Here is an 18,876-nt window from a genome sequence, read left to right on the forward strand (position 1 = left end):
CTGAACAGCTTAGTTGCCATCCATAGGAAGTGCTTTGAAGCCTTTATTTAACTACCTACTTTGGGGGCGGCTGGGTGGCTCAGTCAGTTAAACATCTGCCTTCAGCTCAGGTCATAATCCTGGGGTCCTGGGATCCAGCTGCATCAGGCTCCCTGCTCAGTGGGGAGTCTGCTTCTGCCTCTGCCTCTGCCATGGCCCCTGCTTTGCTTGTGCTCTCTGTCAAATAAATAAAGATTAAAAAACAAAACAGGGACGCCTGGGTGGCTCAGTTGGTTAAGCAGCTGCCTTCGGCTCAGGTCATGATCCCGGCGTCCTGGGATCGAGTCCCGCATCGGGCTCCTTGCTCAGCAGGGAGCCTGCTTCTCCCTCTGCCTCTGCCTGCCATTCTGTCTGCCTGTGCTCGCTCTCTCTCCCTCTTCTCTCTGATAAATAAATAAAATCTTAAAAAAAAAAAAAACAACAAAAACAAAAAAAACCCTTTAACTACCTACTTTGGCCCCAGATGAATCTAGTGGCAATTGCTCGGTTTTTTTGTTTGTTTGTTTGTTTGTTTGTTTTTAAAGAAAAGCTAATGGCTTATTGGTATCAGCTACCACAGTGATGGTTTCGAATACCCTCCTAAGAAAAGATATTCATGTCTGGGTTAGAATTTCTAATCTATTTTAGAAAGACATATAGAAATCATATAAGCATTTTCTTTTTACTTTTGGAGCAAGAAAGTGTTTCAATAAAAAAGTTTCCATGCTCAAAACATTCAGGTTGCTCTGTCCTGAATCCATAAAGTGAATGAGTTAAGGGCAGGAATCACCAGTGAATAATGCCTCAAAGTTACCTGATTTTTGGAAGACTACTACATTATTGGTTAGTACTGTGCAACTTATTTTTAAGATTTTACTTCTTGGGGCGCCTGGGTGGCTCAGTGGGTTAAGCCGCTGCCTTCGGCTCAGGTCATGATCTCAGGGTCCTGGGATCGAGTCCCGCATCGGGCTCTCTGCTCAGCAGGGAGCCTGCTTCCTCCTCTCTCTCTCTGCCTGCCTCTCTGCCTACTTGTAATCTCTCGCTATCAAATAAATAAATAAAATCTTAAAAAAAAAAAAAAAAAAAGATTTTACTTCTTCATTTGACAGAGATCACAAGTAGGCAGAAAGGCAGGCAGAGAGAGAGGGGGAAGCAGGCTCCCCGCTAAGCAGAGAGCCCGATGTGGGGCTCGATCCCAGGACCCTGGGATCATGACCTGAGCCGAAGGCAGAGGCTTTAACCCACTGAGCCACCCAGGCGCCCCAAGTACTGTGCAATTTTTAAGGTTCTTATTTATCTCCATTTATCAATAGAACAGTAGAAATTTTTAAGGAAGTATACTGACCAGTCTTACTTCTAGAGGGTAAATTCACTCAATATACATTTATTGTAAATGTATACTGTATTCCTAATACTGAACCAGAACAGGCACAGACTGTGTTAACGGCAGAGTTCCCGGGAGTTACAGACCCAACAATGGGCCTAAGGGTCAGACAGTAACTCTTGAGGGAGCATGTACACAGAGGGGTATCGACATCACAGAGGGCAACAACAGCCGCTCCAGGTCCTCCCATTACTGGTATTCCTAAATTTCCTCCTTCAGTACTTCATCTCCCAGGCCAAAGGTTATCAACCTCTTCCCCATTCCCCCCATCCCAGCCCTCTTCTGACTCATTCTGTTTATTCTACCGAAGACATTTAACTTCACATCACATTCCCGTGGATATTTATAGGAGAGGCTGTGGGTTATCTAGGAGATGGTGAGGAGTCTCTGTTCAGTAGAGATTTTAATAATGAAAAACACATTTATCTGCTAGTGCCCTTGGGGTAGTTTACTCCTTAAGGCTGCTCAAAACCTCTCTACCTTCTAAGATGCCGCTCACCTCATGGGAAACACACATCCTTGTCACTCCAAAGGCTGATCAGTGAGTCTGATGCCTAAGCAGAGGTCCCACCAAGGAAGGGACTATTATCCCTGTTTTGCAGGACCCCTCCTGGCTCTCGAGTCACTCTCTTGAAGCACCCAGTCCCTGCCTGGGAGAACCTGTGTGCCAGGAGAAGAAAGGAACAGGTTCACCTTTCACAAAGCCAGAGATGACTACTCATTCTTCCCCCTTGTCCTCTGATGGAGGTGGGGGAAGGGCCCCCCTACCATTTGTCAGAGGCTCCTTTTGGAAACTAGTGGACAGAGTACCACTTGCCCTCAGCCTGGGACAGGAGAGAGAACCCCATTCACCATCCTGCAATAGGACTTTCCCTTAAGAATTCTGCCCCCCTCTCCCAATTAATAAATGCAAATACGTGTCACTGTTTAAATACTTCTAACTTATTTTTAAAGTAAGTCCTTCATAAGCTTCTGTATTTTAACTCGTTAGTAACAGAATCACTTACTGTGCCACCTCACCGGATTTGAGAACCTCAGAAACACAGGAAAGTAGTTGCCAGGTCTGTAAAATTAAAATATAAATGAACAAATAAAGTGGTAGGAGGGGAACAAAACAGTTCCACTTAAGTATATTAAAATAGCTATTTGCCACTTAAAGATATTAAAACTGCCATTAGTACCTTTTACATGGCCATTATTTCATCAAAGGGCATTTTAGCAAAAAAAGGAAGAACATAATCTCAGAATAAAATGGTAGTTCTTTATACCTCAAGAAAAATGGGGTCAGTCTCTAAAAACTGAGGTTTTGGCATAATGGAGAAATAATGAATTATTTCCATCTTCCTCATTTCTCTGTTAACTACTATAAACCTCACAGAAGCAGTGTTCTGAGGACAGGTCTTTGAGAGCACAGGCTAGACCCTTTGGTTCTCTATCCTCAGACAAAGGCTGAACTGGGAGCTTTGCTTGAAAACGGACACTCATCCCAGACCATCCCAAGCATCACACAGGAGATCAGGAGGCCACCAGACCCCATCCCAGATCAACCCAAGGTCCCCCTGCAATTCCCAGGATGACCTCATGCAAGAGCGATGTCTCCTCGAGAGCTTGTCCTGCCTGCATGTCAGACAAGTGCAGGTCTTTCTCTTGACCTCTGCCTCTCAAGCATCAAAGTGGCCCAATAAACAACATGAGGGCTTATACTCAGATTTAATTCATCTCGAAGTCTACTTAGAACTAAAAAAAATGTCAGTCTGAACACAGTTTCCTAGCAAACAGCAGCGTACAATCTATGGAGTCTTGATTTTGGATATGGGAGCAGGAAGGAGAGAACAGGAATGCTTTTACTTCAGCCCTGACACCGAATACCCCGCTTTTCATTTGTCAGTACCATGTTGACAGCTGATTTTCACAATTGAAAAGACTTCTGATTTAGAATCAGACTCCAGCCAAACCATCCATTCCCGGGCCTTTTTAAACGATCCTGTAAATTACAGCAGCAAGGAGGAGAGAGGGAGAGCTGGCTCTGTTTACACAGCAGCAACAACCAGGGGGAAATAAAGGTTTCAGAAAAGATCTGGGCTTCCTTCAGTGGCAGTTAGGGGTAATATGGATTAAATACTTTTCATAACTAGCAGCTGTAATTATCAGTGAAATCAGAGGCCATGCGATCTCTGACACAGCTGTAGGAGCCATTTTCATACTGCGAAGTCCACCGAGGGAAAGAAAAGAGAATTTTATCCTCCCAATAACTACAATTTTATATTGGTAAATCAAGCATAAAATTGGTAGTTGAAATACTTCCAGGAGTCTTTGTTTAGCAAATACCTTTATTCATCTATATATTATCTCTGAGCCTAGCTTTTCTAACTACTATCATTCCAGGAGCAGAGTGTTCTGTTTGCCACGTTTCTAGGACTGTTTCGGAATGGGCTGTTACTGAGTGCTGTTACAGTGGTGAGACCGTAACTCAGCCTGATGAAACCATTACGGGGTTCGATGACATTATTTGACTCCGACTCTTATTTACCTTTCAGTGATGTCCATTGTTTGTCTCTTTAATTCAGGCATCATATCAACGTTTCTTCACGTCCATCCTTTTGGAGCCAATATAGAGTACCTTTGGTCATACATGCAGCAGCTGGACTCCAAGGTAAATTCTCTTTCTCCGGGGGACCCGCACTGCTAAGATTTAGCGTGTTGACTGCTGGCTGCAGGTGGGCCCATGGGAGCAGCCTTGGGGATAGAAGAGCATTTGGATTTTCATCAGTACTTTTCCACAAGGACCTCCGTTTTGGGCAGATAGCTGTCTTCTTTTCACTTGCTTTTGTCTTTATAGAAAGAAGAGCAGTTATCTAAAATGACAATGACTTTCAGCACATGCCAAATTACTCTGAAAAGCATATGAGGGACTGAAAATTACAGGTTGGCCTGGAAGTTCCCGAAACAGGGAGAAATCAGGTCAGGGTGGCTAATGGGGCATTATCCTGAGACCATATTCTCACAGGATTCTGTGGTAAAGACTCCCCACGATAGAGGGAAAATCACCTCAAATAACCTAAAGATCTGATAGGACTCTCAAGAAAACGGTATTAATGGTTGTTTTTCAGCATTATTCTCTAAATGGAAAAAATGCCCACAAAGTTATTCTCAGTGGTGCCTCCCCCAAGGGTGACACCCAGAGTCAGGACATCGTTCTTCATTTCTCTGAGGCTCTGTCGGCCTCATCTGCAAATGAGCTGTGCTCCTAACCCACTGCAGTAGTTGTGTTCTAAAAGACACAAAGGGTTCAATGTGTGTATCAATTTCTGTATCAAATTCCAGTGAACAATGAGAGGGGGCCCTGTTGAAATAAAGTCACGTCATTAGGCAGCATTGCTGGGGAAAGCCTTGGAAGGGGATGAACAGAGAAGCAGAGAATTGAAGGCAGCCACTGAGTCGCTTGTTGAATGTCCTGCTGGGAGGGAAAATGGAAATAAGCCCTTGCACAGAGTACAACAAAGTGCACGGGACGTGTAGGACCAGGACCCCGGCCCGCAGTTCTGTGACCCTGACTACACACACATACAAGCCATTCTAAATCTTCAATGGCCAGTATAGATTAAATGACTACACTGTGCTCTCAATTGGAGTTAAATTATCTTACCAATTCATGGTCACAACTGCTTAACCTTTCTAATGGTCTTATACTTCCCCTCTGAGAGAATCATCTGGAACAAAAAATATTTTTCAGTCACAGGGATTCATGCCCTTTTCATCTCTCACAGCTGGTAATAGGGTAAACCAAAACAGAGTGAAAGGGGGTGAGCAGATTATAAGATTCTGAAAGTTCACACACACGTTATTGTCTTCTTTGTGGCCTTCCGTCTCATGGACAGGGAGGGATGGAAGATGCTTATGTTAATTCAGATAAAATGAAGGTCAGCTATACCGTCTTACTTTGTTGAAATTAAGCTTTCTTGAACGGCTTCTTTGCTTTTTACCCTCACCAGTTTCATTCTTAGCATCAACCCTCCCTTTAACTGGAGGATTAAAGGAAATACTGCTTTCACTAGAGTGGCTTGGCATAGAGTAAGTCCTCGAGAAATTATTCCTATTGTTGCTATTATCCTTCCCTTGCCTTGTTGACATTGATTTCCTTCCCTTCCTGGAACTCCCAAGTGGGAAGCCTTTGTCGGGAAGCAGTTGTTGTTTTAGTATATACATGAGTTCGTGTGTGTGTGTGCGCGCGCGCGCGCGCGGGTGTGTGTTGGGGGGAGGGGTGTAAAATCACCTGGAGGGGTGATAAATAATGAATTATCTTGTTCTATTCTAACCATCAGAACAGAGTGTCCATCATCCATTTGTTCAGGCAAAATTTGTGTGGTCTCTCTCTGTAGTCTCTAAGGAAAGAATTCATACCCCTGGTCTCTGACCATTAGATGATTAGCTTCTCTGGAAGGGATTCAGTTAAAGGGAATTCTATTTTATCTCAGACTGGTACTTTTATTTTAGAAGATAATGAGGAATATATTTCCTTCATGGAGGAAATACATAGGGTCTTCCCCACACAGCCCTCCATCTCCTGAATGAAATGTTCAGTAGAGCTGTCAGGTTGTTTCCTCATGCCTGAAGTAAAAGTGCTCTAAAACTCCTAGATGCCAGCAATTAGACCAAATATTCTTTCTATCCCAGTGAGGATGAAGGGATATTTAGACTTTCTAATCCACAGACCAAATTATTGCTCTAAACTGGAATTCCATATCCTCAGGGCTTTAAGCAGAAAACAAAATAATGAGAGGTTTGCCCTTTAAGTACCCAGCAGGGCCTTGTCCTCGTATCAGCTGCCAGAAGGCTCAGAATCATGGAGCCACCACCAGCCCACGGACTCAGAGGCTTTCCAGTGCAATGGCCTGGTGCACCTGCCTCTGGTTAATCAGAAGGAGCTGGGGGTCACCAAGACCCCACTAAGTTTTGGTTAATGTTGCATGAAGGCAATGGATTCAGTTTAGCCTCAACGACACACAGAGGGTTCGCTGATTCTAATAGGATGGGTTTTTTAAAATTCCCATTAGAACAGCCCGGTTTGACATTGGACAACATCACCATTATGACAATTGTAAAGTAACATTTAGGTTCTGGCTACTCCAGTGCTGACGAGAGCAAGGAAAGCAGGCTCAATCAATCCAGCCTGTAATGGAACTGATTTTATTAGGATTTCCCCAAAGGCCACATAGGAGTATAAGAATGATTAGAAATGGAAGGAGAGCCAGGAATTAATTTAAATTATGCTGGGCATGTGAACTGCACATGGCTCCTAAAACTGTAGAGCCCAGTAATAGGCCATTTTCCAGTTAAATATTATTCCTGCTCTTGATAATGATACGTGCATATTTTTCTCTTCTCAGCCTGTTCTAAATCATCCACTTGCATTCACTTAGCCCTCTTATAGAACAGTGTCACCATATGACCACATCACAAAGATTCACTCAGAGGAAGGCAGGAGAAGGGGGGGTGGGGGAGATGGCTTCCTAAAACTTTGGTGAGTTAAAAACTGTGCCCTGGGTGCAGGCAGGTAAGCTCTTCAAAGAAGGCAGCACTACCCTGAAATGGTTTCCGATCAATACAGAGAACTTCCAGGTCAGCCCGGAGCCCTTAAGCCCGCTCCAAGACCCTGAGTAGCAAGAAAGTCACATCTAGTGGAGCGTTAGCAGATGAGCATATCCTGTCTTATAGTCAAGAGGAGGCATTCTTCTGCTTTCCCCCAGTTTACATATTCTTTCAGACTTAAGTTCTCCTAAATGTGTCTGGCTATCCCCTCTACATAAGTATAGCCTCCTCCCCACGTCCACCAAGTAGATTTGATTCTGAAAACCAGATTCAACATAATATGGCTGTGGATACTGGAGGATTTACAAACACCTGTTGTTTTGACTGCTCACTGATGGGCTTGGGGGCCACAGGCGTGTACATTTCCCAGCAGAGGAGCAAGCCATTTGCATGTTGTACTAAGAGCATACCTTTAGAAACACAAAATTAAAACATTTGGTCAGTTCTAAAGAGATTCAAATTGCCATAACTGGAGAGCATTCCTCCCTAGACTATAGTTCAGCAGTAAGGGTAGACAATGTTCTCGGTGGTGTTAAGCCCCCCCCCCCCCAACTCTGAAAAGTCTTCAGTATTACGTATATTCCAGTGTTCTCCTAAATCACCGCCTGTCATAATATGTTAACGATTGAGTGAGTTTTCTATTGTTTAGGCTATAATGAGTGTGTTTTTTAGATATGACAACACCTCTGGAAAGCACATGATAAATGAAGCATTGAGGGTAACAGTACTTGGCTACGTAAAGAATAAAAAGGAAGTTGCTCACACGCAGCAGGAAAAACTGACAAGGTTACCAGGGACCCAGTGAACACTGGGATAATGCCCGGCTTTTCATGAACCCAGCATGTCCTAGGGATCAGAGAGGAACAGGGATGGCCAGAGCACCAAAGCAATCTGAGAAAGAACATTACTCTCAAAAAGTTTGTAGTCTGAGGAAATGCCAGAATATTTATGGAATAACTGGATAATCAGACATGGACTAATGAAGGGCTATACTGGGCAGGCAGAATTTTAGTGGGACAGAAGTTGGAAAAGGGTGAAGTTGAAGTCCCTGTGAACCATATCTACCAGGAGATATCCTTGAGTGTGCGCTCACTCTCACCCCTCCTTTTGGGGCGCCGGCGCCAGTGCCGCCCCACCGTACACCCTGTGCCCTCCCTTCTCTCCTCCTCTCGTTTTCTGTCCAGATCCTCATTTTCCTCCTTCTGTTGATCTTCTTCCTTTCTTTTCCCCCTTCCCTCCCTCCCTGTTCCTCTTCTCTCTAGTTCTTTCCTTCTGTCTTCATGATTCCTTACTTACGTTTAGCTTCTTTCCTTATTTCTCCCTCCCTACCTCCCCTTCCCTTCTTTCTCCATCCATAGTCCACATTTCTCTCTGCAAAAGTTTACTGCAAGGAGTCTGTGTGCTGATGCCATGCGTTGCCCAGGGATATGAAGAATGAACAAGATTTAAATGTGCACTAAAAGCCAACAGTTTATCCTATGGAAGGAAATTTGGTTTTGCAATTGGCTTCCCTGACTCTTCAGCCTTGACAAAGCCTATGCCAGGTCTTTTCAGTGCCTCAAACAAGAACCCCTTATCACTCAGCTTCTCTTGCCTGACTGATATGGGACATGGAGCCAACCATCCCCATAATAAAACTGATTTATGTCTGCTTGTGTCAATTTATATACATGCTTAGAGGCCTGGCAAGGAAGCAGTGGGCTTGGGCTGGAGTCAGCAAATCAGAAAGTAAATCAAGCAGATCTTAGAAATTACCTCCACAGTGTTAGCAGCACACAAGCCCCTTGGTTACATGGAGCCTTTATTCCTTCTCATTTTTTTTTCCCCCTTAATTAGAACAAATCAATCATTTCTAAAAGAACAGATGTCAGAGGGGCGCCTGGGTGGCTCAGTGGGTTAAGCCGCTGCCTTCGGCTCAGGTCATGATCTCAGGGTCCTGGGATCGAGCCCTGCATCGGGCTTTCTGCTCAGCAGGGAGCCTGCTTCCTCCTCTCTCTCTGCCTGCCTCTCTGCCTACTTGTGATCTCTGTCAAATAAATAAATAAAATCTTTTAAAAAAAAAAAAAGAACAGATGTCAGAATTAGAAAAATTTAAACAAAACAGAGGTGGCCAGGGATCCACTGACAACATCAAAGACTGAAAATACACAGACCACCAATTTTTTTTGGGACAACAGTCAGCTGAGGAAGCGGGTGATGAAAGCATCACATCTGTGACCATCGTCCCCACTTTCTAGAGCTCCGACTACATGGTGTATGGGTAAATGAGATTTGACAGGCACAGCACAGGTCTCTAACCTAGATGGTAATGCCATACAGAGGTCTCTCAACCACGTGTATTTGAACCCTCAAAACAGGGCTGGCTTTGGCATCCAAAACCCCACATTACCTGCTGGCTGAGTACCCCCGTCCCTGACTCCCAGTGCCCTCCACCCAGGACAGACAGGCACTTAGAATTCCTGAGCTCAGAATGGATTTGAGGACAGGTTAGGGTACATCTCACTCAGAGCTTAACCAGTGAGATCTGGCTGCTTTGTCTTATGTGAGGACTCCAGGACTCTTTCAGTTCTCAAAACCAAGAAATTATAGGTAGGAAGATGAAGGATATTGTCAAGGCAAAAGTAAAAACTCTTTGGCCACAGGGTAAAAAAAAAAAAAAAAAAATTTAAATTAAATTTGCTCTTTGTCTTGAAAAATCCCAAAATGTGATATATCATCAAAGTTATTCTGTCAGGACAGAGAAAGTTTTAAAAACCATCAAACTAACTTAAAAGCAGTTTCTCCTTGAACTTTCCTCTGGCATGAGATACAAAACATCTTTAAGGAAATGCTCTGGAATTCATCTTTGAGCCTCATTAAATGGAGATTTTGGATAGTTCTGAGGTGGTCTCGTCTATATTTGTGACACATCCCTGTCCATATTCAGGCGGTTACCTTGCACTACCAAAAGCCACTCAGCATTAACTACTTTTGAGGACACTCATTTCTATTATGCTAATTTCCGGCTCTGGCAAAATCCAAGGAATGGCTAATTGGTCATCCAAACTAAGTAATCATAAGAATTTCAAATCCCATTTTTACTAGTGGGGACTTTAGTGACTTATTTAACATATTTGTGCCTCAGTTTTACCCTCTGTAAAATGGGTTTTATGGACTACCGTGTGTAATAAATGACTGACTACATGAGAAGCACTCAGGAGAGTACACGCAGCACAGCACATGCTACTACGTTTATCAGTTGCCATTTGTGCTTTAAATCGCACAGGAGATCTAGCCCATTCTGTCAGTATGAGAGCTCTGTAGCAACCTAGCGGTCCCATGAATTTTAAGTAGCTTGCCCAAAGGCCGGTGCTAACAGATGGCAGGGCCAGCACCCAAATCCAAGATCTTAGAACATCCAGGGATTTCTTTCCAGTTCCCTTGTCTTACAAATGAGGGAACACCCAAAGAGATTAAGTGATTTAGACAAGTCGATGAAGCTGGTTAATGGTTGTTCCATGACTGGATTCCAAATGTTTTCCCTCCACATTCCTTTCTTCCAGCAAGTGAGTTTGTTCACGGGTTTAAAGAGCTGAGAGAATGAATGCACATTATGCTCATGCTCAGTACCTGGCCTCCCAGGGAGGACTCGCGAAGGGGGGCTGCCTCTCTCCTCCAGCAGGCTACTCCAGCTTCCTCTGTGGTTCTAGTCTAGACTTGGGTCAAAAGGCACTGTGGAAAACAAGATTCTCCACCATCTGCTGGCTGTTAACCTGGGGCTTTGGCAGCTTCTCTGTGGCTCTGCCTGATCTGGGGAAGGACAGCTCCTCTCAGGGGGTATCACTTGAATTGAGGGGAGACCTGAGCCTATTGTAGACGACCTGGGCCGTCCTCCTCCAAAGGAAAGAAAGGAGGTTAAGAGGATAACTTGGCTTCAGAAAACTTCCTTCTAGACCAAGTGAAAGTGGGTTTGACTACACACTTCTCTGTGTTTGCTTTGGCTTAGGAGCACAGAGCTTGACCCACCTACCACAAAGAGGTTGGTAACAGTGTCGTATTCTATCAGCATTGTCTGGTACATATAGAGAGAGAAAGCGTCTCGTGCCAGGCACCATGGTACATTTCATGTATAATCCTCACGATCAGGCTGAGAGATTACTTCTATTCTATACATGAATACACAACTGAGAATTACAGCTATTAAATGACTCGCCCATGGTTACACAGGTTGGCCTAAGCCAGATTAAAATCCAAGCCTGTCTGATTTAAAATCCCATTCTTAACCCAAATATACCTGATCTTAAGAATATCCTGGGATGATTATCAAAAATAGAGTCTATGAGCTACACCCGAGATCAGCTGAATCAGAGTCTCCAGAGAAGAGGCTAAGGAATCTGAGTTTTTTAACAGGAACCCCAGATGATTGATATTTCAAAAGAAAGCACTACACTCCCGGTTCTTCACCCACAGCTTGCTGAAATCATGTGGAGCACGTAAAGCATACCAATGCCTAGTTCCCAGGCACAAGCGGTGGGTTCTTTCCCAATTCTCTCTTTGAAAAAGCACTTAACCCTCTGTAGTTCACTCTGCTTTCTTGGCTATAAAATGAAGATAGAGCCTAACATTTTCGCCCCATGTATGTCATAGGAGTGCTGTGACAGTGGAATGAGGACACTGGGGAAGGCATTCTGCACAGTGCTCACTGAAGAAAAAGTTTCAAAATCACATGCAACCTTTTAATCATTTGTTTAATAGGCGTTTGTGGGCTGACCTGGCAATCTAATAATCCCTTTAACATGGTTTTTGAGGAAAATGCATTCAGATTTCAAAATAATTCACACAAAATTTCAGAATGCAATTTACTTCAACTTTCAGGTCTGCCTCGAAAGGTTTTTTGGTGTGTGTTTGTTTGGTTGGTTGGTTTGGTTTGGTTTGGTTATAGGCCTAGGAATATTGAAAATATCATATGACATCTTTTTCATGTGAACTGATTAAATGAACCGATTTAACTTCCTGGTCTATTTGGTCCCCCTTTAAAAATAAATGTTAAGTAAGTTTAGCATTTAAACGTTAAATGGAAAATGTAGACTCTAAAATGATATCTATCCAGTGATAGTACCATGAAAAATAATAATAGGTCTGAGTCATTAAACATTTCTATGTGCTAAAGCTATGCTAAGCCAGTAGTCTTCATACATCCTTATTACATGTTGTTACTCCCATTTGCTGAGACTTAGAGAGACTAATTATCTTGGCTGGAGTCATTTAACTCATAACAATAGTAGACACAGTATTCAAACAAAAATGTTAGCCCCCTGGTTCCAGGGTCTTAGCCACCTTGCTATAGGAGATCCCCATGCAAGCACATGGGCTGGGAAACAAAGACAGGAAGACGAAAACAATGACTGTTAAATCAGGAGGATCATGGCTGGTATGTCCTTTATTTAAGGTAAAATGAGTTATTGGTATGAAAATGTATGTAATAAAGAAAAACTGGTAGAAGAAAAAAACTGCATTAAAAATCTACTGGGGTGGGGATAGGAGTCCCTGGGTGGCTTAGTCAGTTAAGCATCTGCCTTTGGCTGGGGTCATGATCCCAGGGTCCTGGGATCGAGTCCCACACTGGGCTCCCCAGTCAGCAGAGAGCCTGCTCTTCCCCCTCTTCCCCAGTCAGGGCTCTCTCTTGCTATCTTTCTCTCTCAAATAAGCAGATAAAATCTTCAAAAAAATTTTTTTAATTTAAAAGAAGAAATAAAGAACTACCTGGAAGGGTGCTAGCTGGTTAGTCAGAAGAGTATGCAACTCTTGATCTCAGGGTTCCAAGTTCAAGCCCCATATGGGGTGTAGAGATTACTTAAATAAAACCTAAAAATTTTTTTTAAAAAACTACCTGGACTTTAAGAATGGATGTAGAGACTTTCAGGTTGTAGGTTCTGGGTCTCATTTCTTTCTAAATCTGTATGATCTTCTGGTCTCTGTGAAAATTAAAGAAAGAGAAGTTAGGATGGCCAGAAATCTACCCAGATGCCCCTTGGCCCTCACTGAGTTAGCTAAAAGCGCTGTCCTGTTTGAAGAGGATGGGTGCACCAGGAGTGGTGATGAACTCTCTCTCAGCTCTCTTAAATCCCATTCTTCTATCCTTTTACATCGGGGTGGGGAGTGCTGTTCACGCATAACACTACCCAGTAGGCTAGCCATGCACAGGAATGGTGAGCCTTGGATTTGCACCCCATTTCCTGCCCAGCCCTGCCAGCTGTTGGAGACCAGGACAGCCCCGTCCAGCCCCTGACCAGCGCTCCTCTCCCAAGCACATGACTTGACAGTCAAGTCATATCATTTATCTCCCTGGGCAAGTGCATCCCTACCCAACCCCTTGCCTCCTCTCTGAGGAGTCTTGTCTCCAAAAGTGACTTTTCTTTCTTTCTAACAGATATCTGCAAACGAAATCGAAATGCTTCTGATGAGGCTGCCACGCATGTTTAAACAGGAATTCACAGGCGTGGGAGCAACACTGGAAAAAAGGTGGAAGCTGTGTGCCTTTGAAGGAATTAAAACGACCTAACTGTGAAGAGCTGGCAAGTCTCTGGAAACGAAGGCGCCTGATGGGGCCAGGGCTGTGCAGCGTGAGCACTGGAGGCTGGGGATGGTCCGGCCTGGGGCCCCTGTGGAGCCGTCGGGGCCCGACTTCAGTTACATCTGTGGCGTTCTCCTGTGAGTGGAAATGTGCTTGTGTACCAGTTCCTTAAAACAAAGCTTCATACTGTGACAGATCTGTTTCCTATGAAAACCAACGATTCCACAGTCATAATGATGGCAAAATCTTAAAATATGCTACATTTGAGAATAGCTCACCCAGCAAAATATTTAAAGTTAATGACGGTGTAGCAATGGTTGTCGCTAGGCTGCAGAGTTGTATATGTAATGTATAGCTGAAATCATTCAATGACATTTTCCTGAAAGTCTTTCTGTTTTAGTAAAAAAATAAAAACAAAAATAAAAATAAGAAGTAATTTTACAGTAAGGAAAAATCATACCAAAAGGAAACTTGAATATGTGTCTGAACATTTATTGTATTTTGTAAATTAAGTTATATGCTATTCCAGGGACATTTGCCTTATTGAAGAGGCAGAAAATGTGATTGGACTCCTTGGACTCCTTGAGAATGCTTTATCAAGAATATTATTTTTCTAATGTAACAATTCTCCATCATAAGTTCTTTTAACATGGACTGCGTAACGATTTTCATAAAATGTAAATAAAGGAAAGCTAGTGCTGCTGTCTTGTACTTGGTATGTAATATTCAGGTTTATGCATCAAAATAAACATTCAGTAAATATTCCTGTTACAAATTTTATAGCAAAGATATTAATTTTTTTCAATAAATATGACTTCTGCCATAAAGGTTTTGCAAGTTATTCTTTGACATACCTTTCTTCACCATTATTCAGTTCCATCTCATATCCTCACCATATTTAAATGATTGTCTACATGAAGGATGTAGAGACAAAACATTACTTCAAACAGAAATCTATAAAAACTAAGGTAGGAAGTACCAAGACAAGAGGATTATACAGCATTAGGGTACACAGCATTTTAAAATACCAACACCTCAATCGAAATACAATCAATATAAATATTACCTTTGTTTTTTGTCTGCAGAGGCAAGTACAAAAGAGCCAATTAGTTAATATTAATTCCGGGATGTATTTATTTGTATGTTCTCTGGAAAATATACAAGTTAGAAAAGGAATTAAAGAATTCACACTTGAGTCAACAGTTTCGTCAGAATTTGGGCTTTCACTATTTAATTACAAGTACGATAGAGCTTTAAACTGTATCTCCTTCCTGCTTTCTTACATAAGAATCACAAAAAAGACAAGTATTCAAGATATTAATTTTAAATGAAACTTTTTTAGGAAGATTACTCAATAGTGATCTTCAAAATTCTGAAAATATGTTAATAATTTTCTATTACATAGGAAGTTATTGTCTTTAGGATCTTTTTATTGAGCCCTGATAAATTAACGTACTTAGTCATGCTTCCCATGAATACCTGCATGTTTTGTTCAGGCTCAGTGCTAATCCTGTGAATACAGATATGAGTAAGAAAGACCCTGTCAGGGCGCCTGGGTGGCTCAGCGGGTTAAAGCCTCTGCCTTCGGCTCAGGTCCTGATCCCAGGGTCCTGGGATGGAGCCCCACATCGGTCTCTCTGCTCAGCAGGGAGCCTGCTTCCTCCTCTCTCTCTGCCTGCCTCTCTGCCTACTTGTGATCTCTGCCTGTCAAATAAATAAATAAAATCTTAAAAAAAAAAAAAAAAGAAAGAAAGACCCTGTCCTTCATGAGCTCAAAGTTCAACAGGAAAAAGATATTTTCCCAAAGGTTTCTACATAATGTGAGCCAGGTGACTGGAAAGATAGAACAGGGTGCTTTGGGATTCAAGCTAAATGTCAATATCATATTAAATACTGAAACACTAGAGGCCTTTCTAATACCATCTATCAATTCCCACCACTATCATCATCCTGACATGTTTATCTCTAGGTCAGGACACACAAATAAGGATACAACCATCAGCAAGGAGATAACCTCATATACACACATCATCAAACAGAAACCCTAAGAGGTTTGCTTGAAGAATAATTAGAAGAAAAATATTTCCATAATCTGGCTAGTTAAAATCTAATAGAGATACAAGATACCACAATCTAGACTATTTCTAATGAAAAGCACGGGAGAGGTTTTCAAATGTGCATTCACACTTTCAAGTAGTGCCTGTAGTCACTTTAGCAGGATACAATTCACAGAGTAAAACCCTAACTCAGAGCTTGGATCAGGAAAAGGAATTAGACGGAACTTAGATTAGATCTGCCGAAAGAACACCATTCTGTAAACACACCATGCTGAGGTAGAAATGGTAACATATAGGATTAAAATAGTTAACACAGCATTTCAAAATATTTGAGTAATTCCCAGAGAAAATTTTCTGTACCAGGGGAATCTGTTTTAGCTGTGGTGGTTTTATTGCTGCTTGAAATTCATTATTTTAATTGTCTAGAAATATATGAGTTAAAATGTAACTTCAATTACGGGAGTAAGTTATATTTGCAGGAAAAACTTTTAAATTCATTTCACATTCAGATTCAGAGGGTACCCTAGGGATCACCTGGGGCCATGTGGAGTCTACATATATGTGTCGCCCCATTATCTTGAACCCTCAGGACAATCCTACGTAAAGACACCAGTATCCCCATTTGTCACACCCGGAGAACGAGGTTCAGCAGTACTGAGTAATCTGGCAAAGTCTACACAGATTACAAATTACAAATTACAGGATTACAAATCCTGTAATCATGCTGATTACAGGATTTGAACCCACAGCTGACTGACTTCAAAGATGTTCTCACTGTGTCATATTTCTAGTTCAATGTATTCCCACCCCTCCCAGGAGCCCAGTGTTCATCCAGGGCTTCTGGATCACGGCTTTTACTCTCCTTTTTCTCTGCCATCCCATGTACATGAGAATGGGTGTGAAGATGGCTAGCCTTTCTCTTCCAAATCTACCAGTAACAAATCATGGTTCCTAGACTCCTCGAATAGGCAGAACATTGAAAGTGTGGAGATCCTCATAACCTGGCCCCAAAGGGCCTTTCCGGCTTGCTTTTTTACTGCTTCCCTGAATAGGACTAAATATTTGCTGCCTTTCTGCTTTGTTCCTATCTTTCTATCCAAATAAAATTATCTCTTTGTATCTAGTTACCACAGTCCCACAAAGCCTTAAGGGGTAAGTGCAAAGACTCTTACCCTCCCCCACCATACTTTTCTCCCTCCCCTGCACAGCTATCCCACGTTGACTGTTTAAAACCCTTACCACCCAGCTGTCTCTACCTTATCTCCCTATTAGATTCTAAGCTCTTTGAGAGATCTGAATCTGTCTCATTTACTTTGAATTATTTCCCAAAGTTGTTTTGCTTATAATTTTTAAAAAACAGAACAGAGAACAAACCAACATGTCTTCACACCTCCAGGAAGCAGTGTGCTGGTACCCTTAGGGGAAAAAGTCACAAAATATTTGAAAAGCCTACAAATATCTTAGATCCAAGATTCCAAGGCATAAAATCAAGAGTGATCATGTACTGCCTATTACCAAAATACCAAAAGCAACCAATTCCTTCACAAAGTTCAAACCCAGATAAATTATCGACTCTTCTATGAAGCCCTGATCCCCTCAGGAACCTCCTCTCCAAAGTTCCCACCACTATTCATTGTATTTCTACTGCAGCCTTTCCACAGTATTTTAATCATATGTGAAATGGCTATTCTCCCAGTCCCACAGGCTCCCTTACCTTTCCAATCCTCAGTCTAGATGACAGACCGTGACTTTTTATTTTTAAACAAATATTTATCAATGGAATGAACCAAATGGATGAAAGAAGGAGCCCACACAGGAACTTTTCGAATTTGCTGAACCAGCACATATTCAGACATCAGGCCCAGTAACAGAAGCCAGAACTTTCTGCTCCTCAGTTGTAAGATCTTGGCAGAATTCTTACCTTCTTTTTCAAAATGTTTTTCATTGTCTCAAACTATACATAACATTTATCATTTAAACCATTTGTAATTGTACAATTCTGTGACATTAAATATATTTACAAAGTTATGCTTCCAGTCACCACTATAATTTTTCATCATCATCCCCACCAAAAAATTTTAAGGTACCCGGGGTGCCTGGGTGGCTCAGAGAGTTAAGCCTCTGCCTTCGGCTCAGGTCATGATCCCAGGGTTGTGGGATCAAGCCCCGCATCAGGCTCTCTGCTCAGCAGGGAGCCTGCTTCCCCCTCTCTCCCTGCCTGCCTCTCTGCCTACTTGTGATCTCTGTCAAATAAATAAATAAAATCTTAAAAAAAATTAAAAACTTTAAGGTACCCATTAAAAAACAAAAAAAAACCCCAACCCCCTTCACCCTTCCTTCCAGCCTCTGGTAATCTCAATTCTACTTGTGTCTCATTGTCTACTTTGTGTCCAGCTCTGTAGAACAGGGATGGAAACAAGGTATTTGTGCTTCTCTGTCTCACTTCTTTCACAGTACAATGTCTTCAGTACTCACCCACATTGTAGCACGTGTCGGACAGAATAATATGCCATTGTGTGAGAACACTTCTTGCTGGCTTAGGTATCCTTTACCTACTGCAGCAAGGGAAAGTCAATTGTCTATGTTTTAAAAAACGTAAACACTTCTATTTTTTTAAATTTTTATAAAGATTTTTATTTATTTATTTGAGAGAGAGAGCGAGGAGAAGGTCAGAGGGAGAAGCAGACTCCCCACGGAGCTGGGAGCCCGATGTGGGACTCGATCCTGGCACTCCGGGATCATGACCTGAGCCGAAGGCAGTCGTCCAACCAACTGAGCCACCCAGGCATCCCCATAAATGCTTTTATTAAATACCACATCAAAACTAACATTTGAAAGTACAGAGGCTTGTTTTTCCATCTGGATAAACTCCTTTTCATCAAGGATGATGAAAATGAAAGGACAAAAGTAGAAAACACTTGTAGGAATTCTGTAGAAAACAAGGCTCTTTAACAAATATCCATGTGACAAATGTGATATGATAAACAAGTTGGTTTTCTTCTGGGTAAGGGTTAGGGATGTTCCTTTTATCAAAAATGGCTGCTCTGTTTGTTCCGCTGAATAAGAGATGTTTCATCCTGAAAGCATACGAACTATTTTACCAAAACTCAGTTACTTCTCATAAACTGAGAAAACATAGATTTTAGAGATGCCTAAAATTTTACAGCTTGGTTCACTTTATATCAAAACGGTAAGAGGTTAACACGAATATTCAATCAACTGTCATTAGTATCTGAACAAACTACAGGCATACCTCATGTTATTGCATCTCACTT

At 42.2% G+C, this 18,876-nt stretch overlaps 1 protein-coding gene across 16 annotated transcripts in view; it reads left to right on the plus strand.

Moving 5' to 3' along the window:
* ENOX1 (ecto-NOX disulfide-thiol exchanger 1) overlaps positions 1-14,371 on the plus strand; it is a 563,146-nt gene extending 548,775 nt beyond the window's left edge. For all 16 annotated transcript variants that reach the window (XM_082701321.1, XM_082701317.1, XM_082701322.1 and 13 more), the window contains 2 exons: positions 3,970-4,055; positions 13,401-14,371. In XM_082701321.1, coding sequence (XP_082557447.1) covers positions 3,970-4,055; positions 13,401-13,532 — 218 coding nt within the window. In that variant the 3' untranslated portion in view covers positions 13,533-14,371. The remainder of the gene's footprint in view (positions 1-3,969; positions 4,056-13,400) is intronic.
* Positions 14,372-18,876: the final 4,505 nt, after the last annotated feature.

This window comes from Mustela nivalis (genome assembly GCF_964662115.1).
Source record: "Mustela nivalis genome assembly, chromosome: 15".
Lineage (NCBI taxonomy): Eukaryota > Metazoa > Chordata > Mammalia > Carnivora > Mustelidae > Mustela > Mustela nivalis.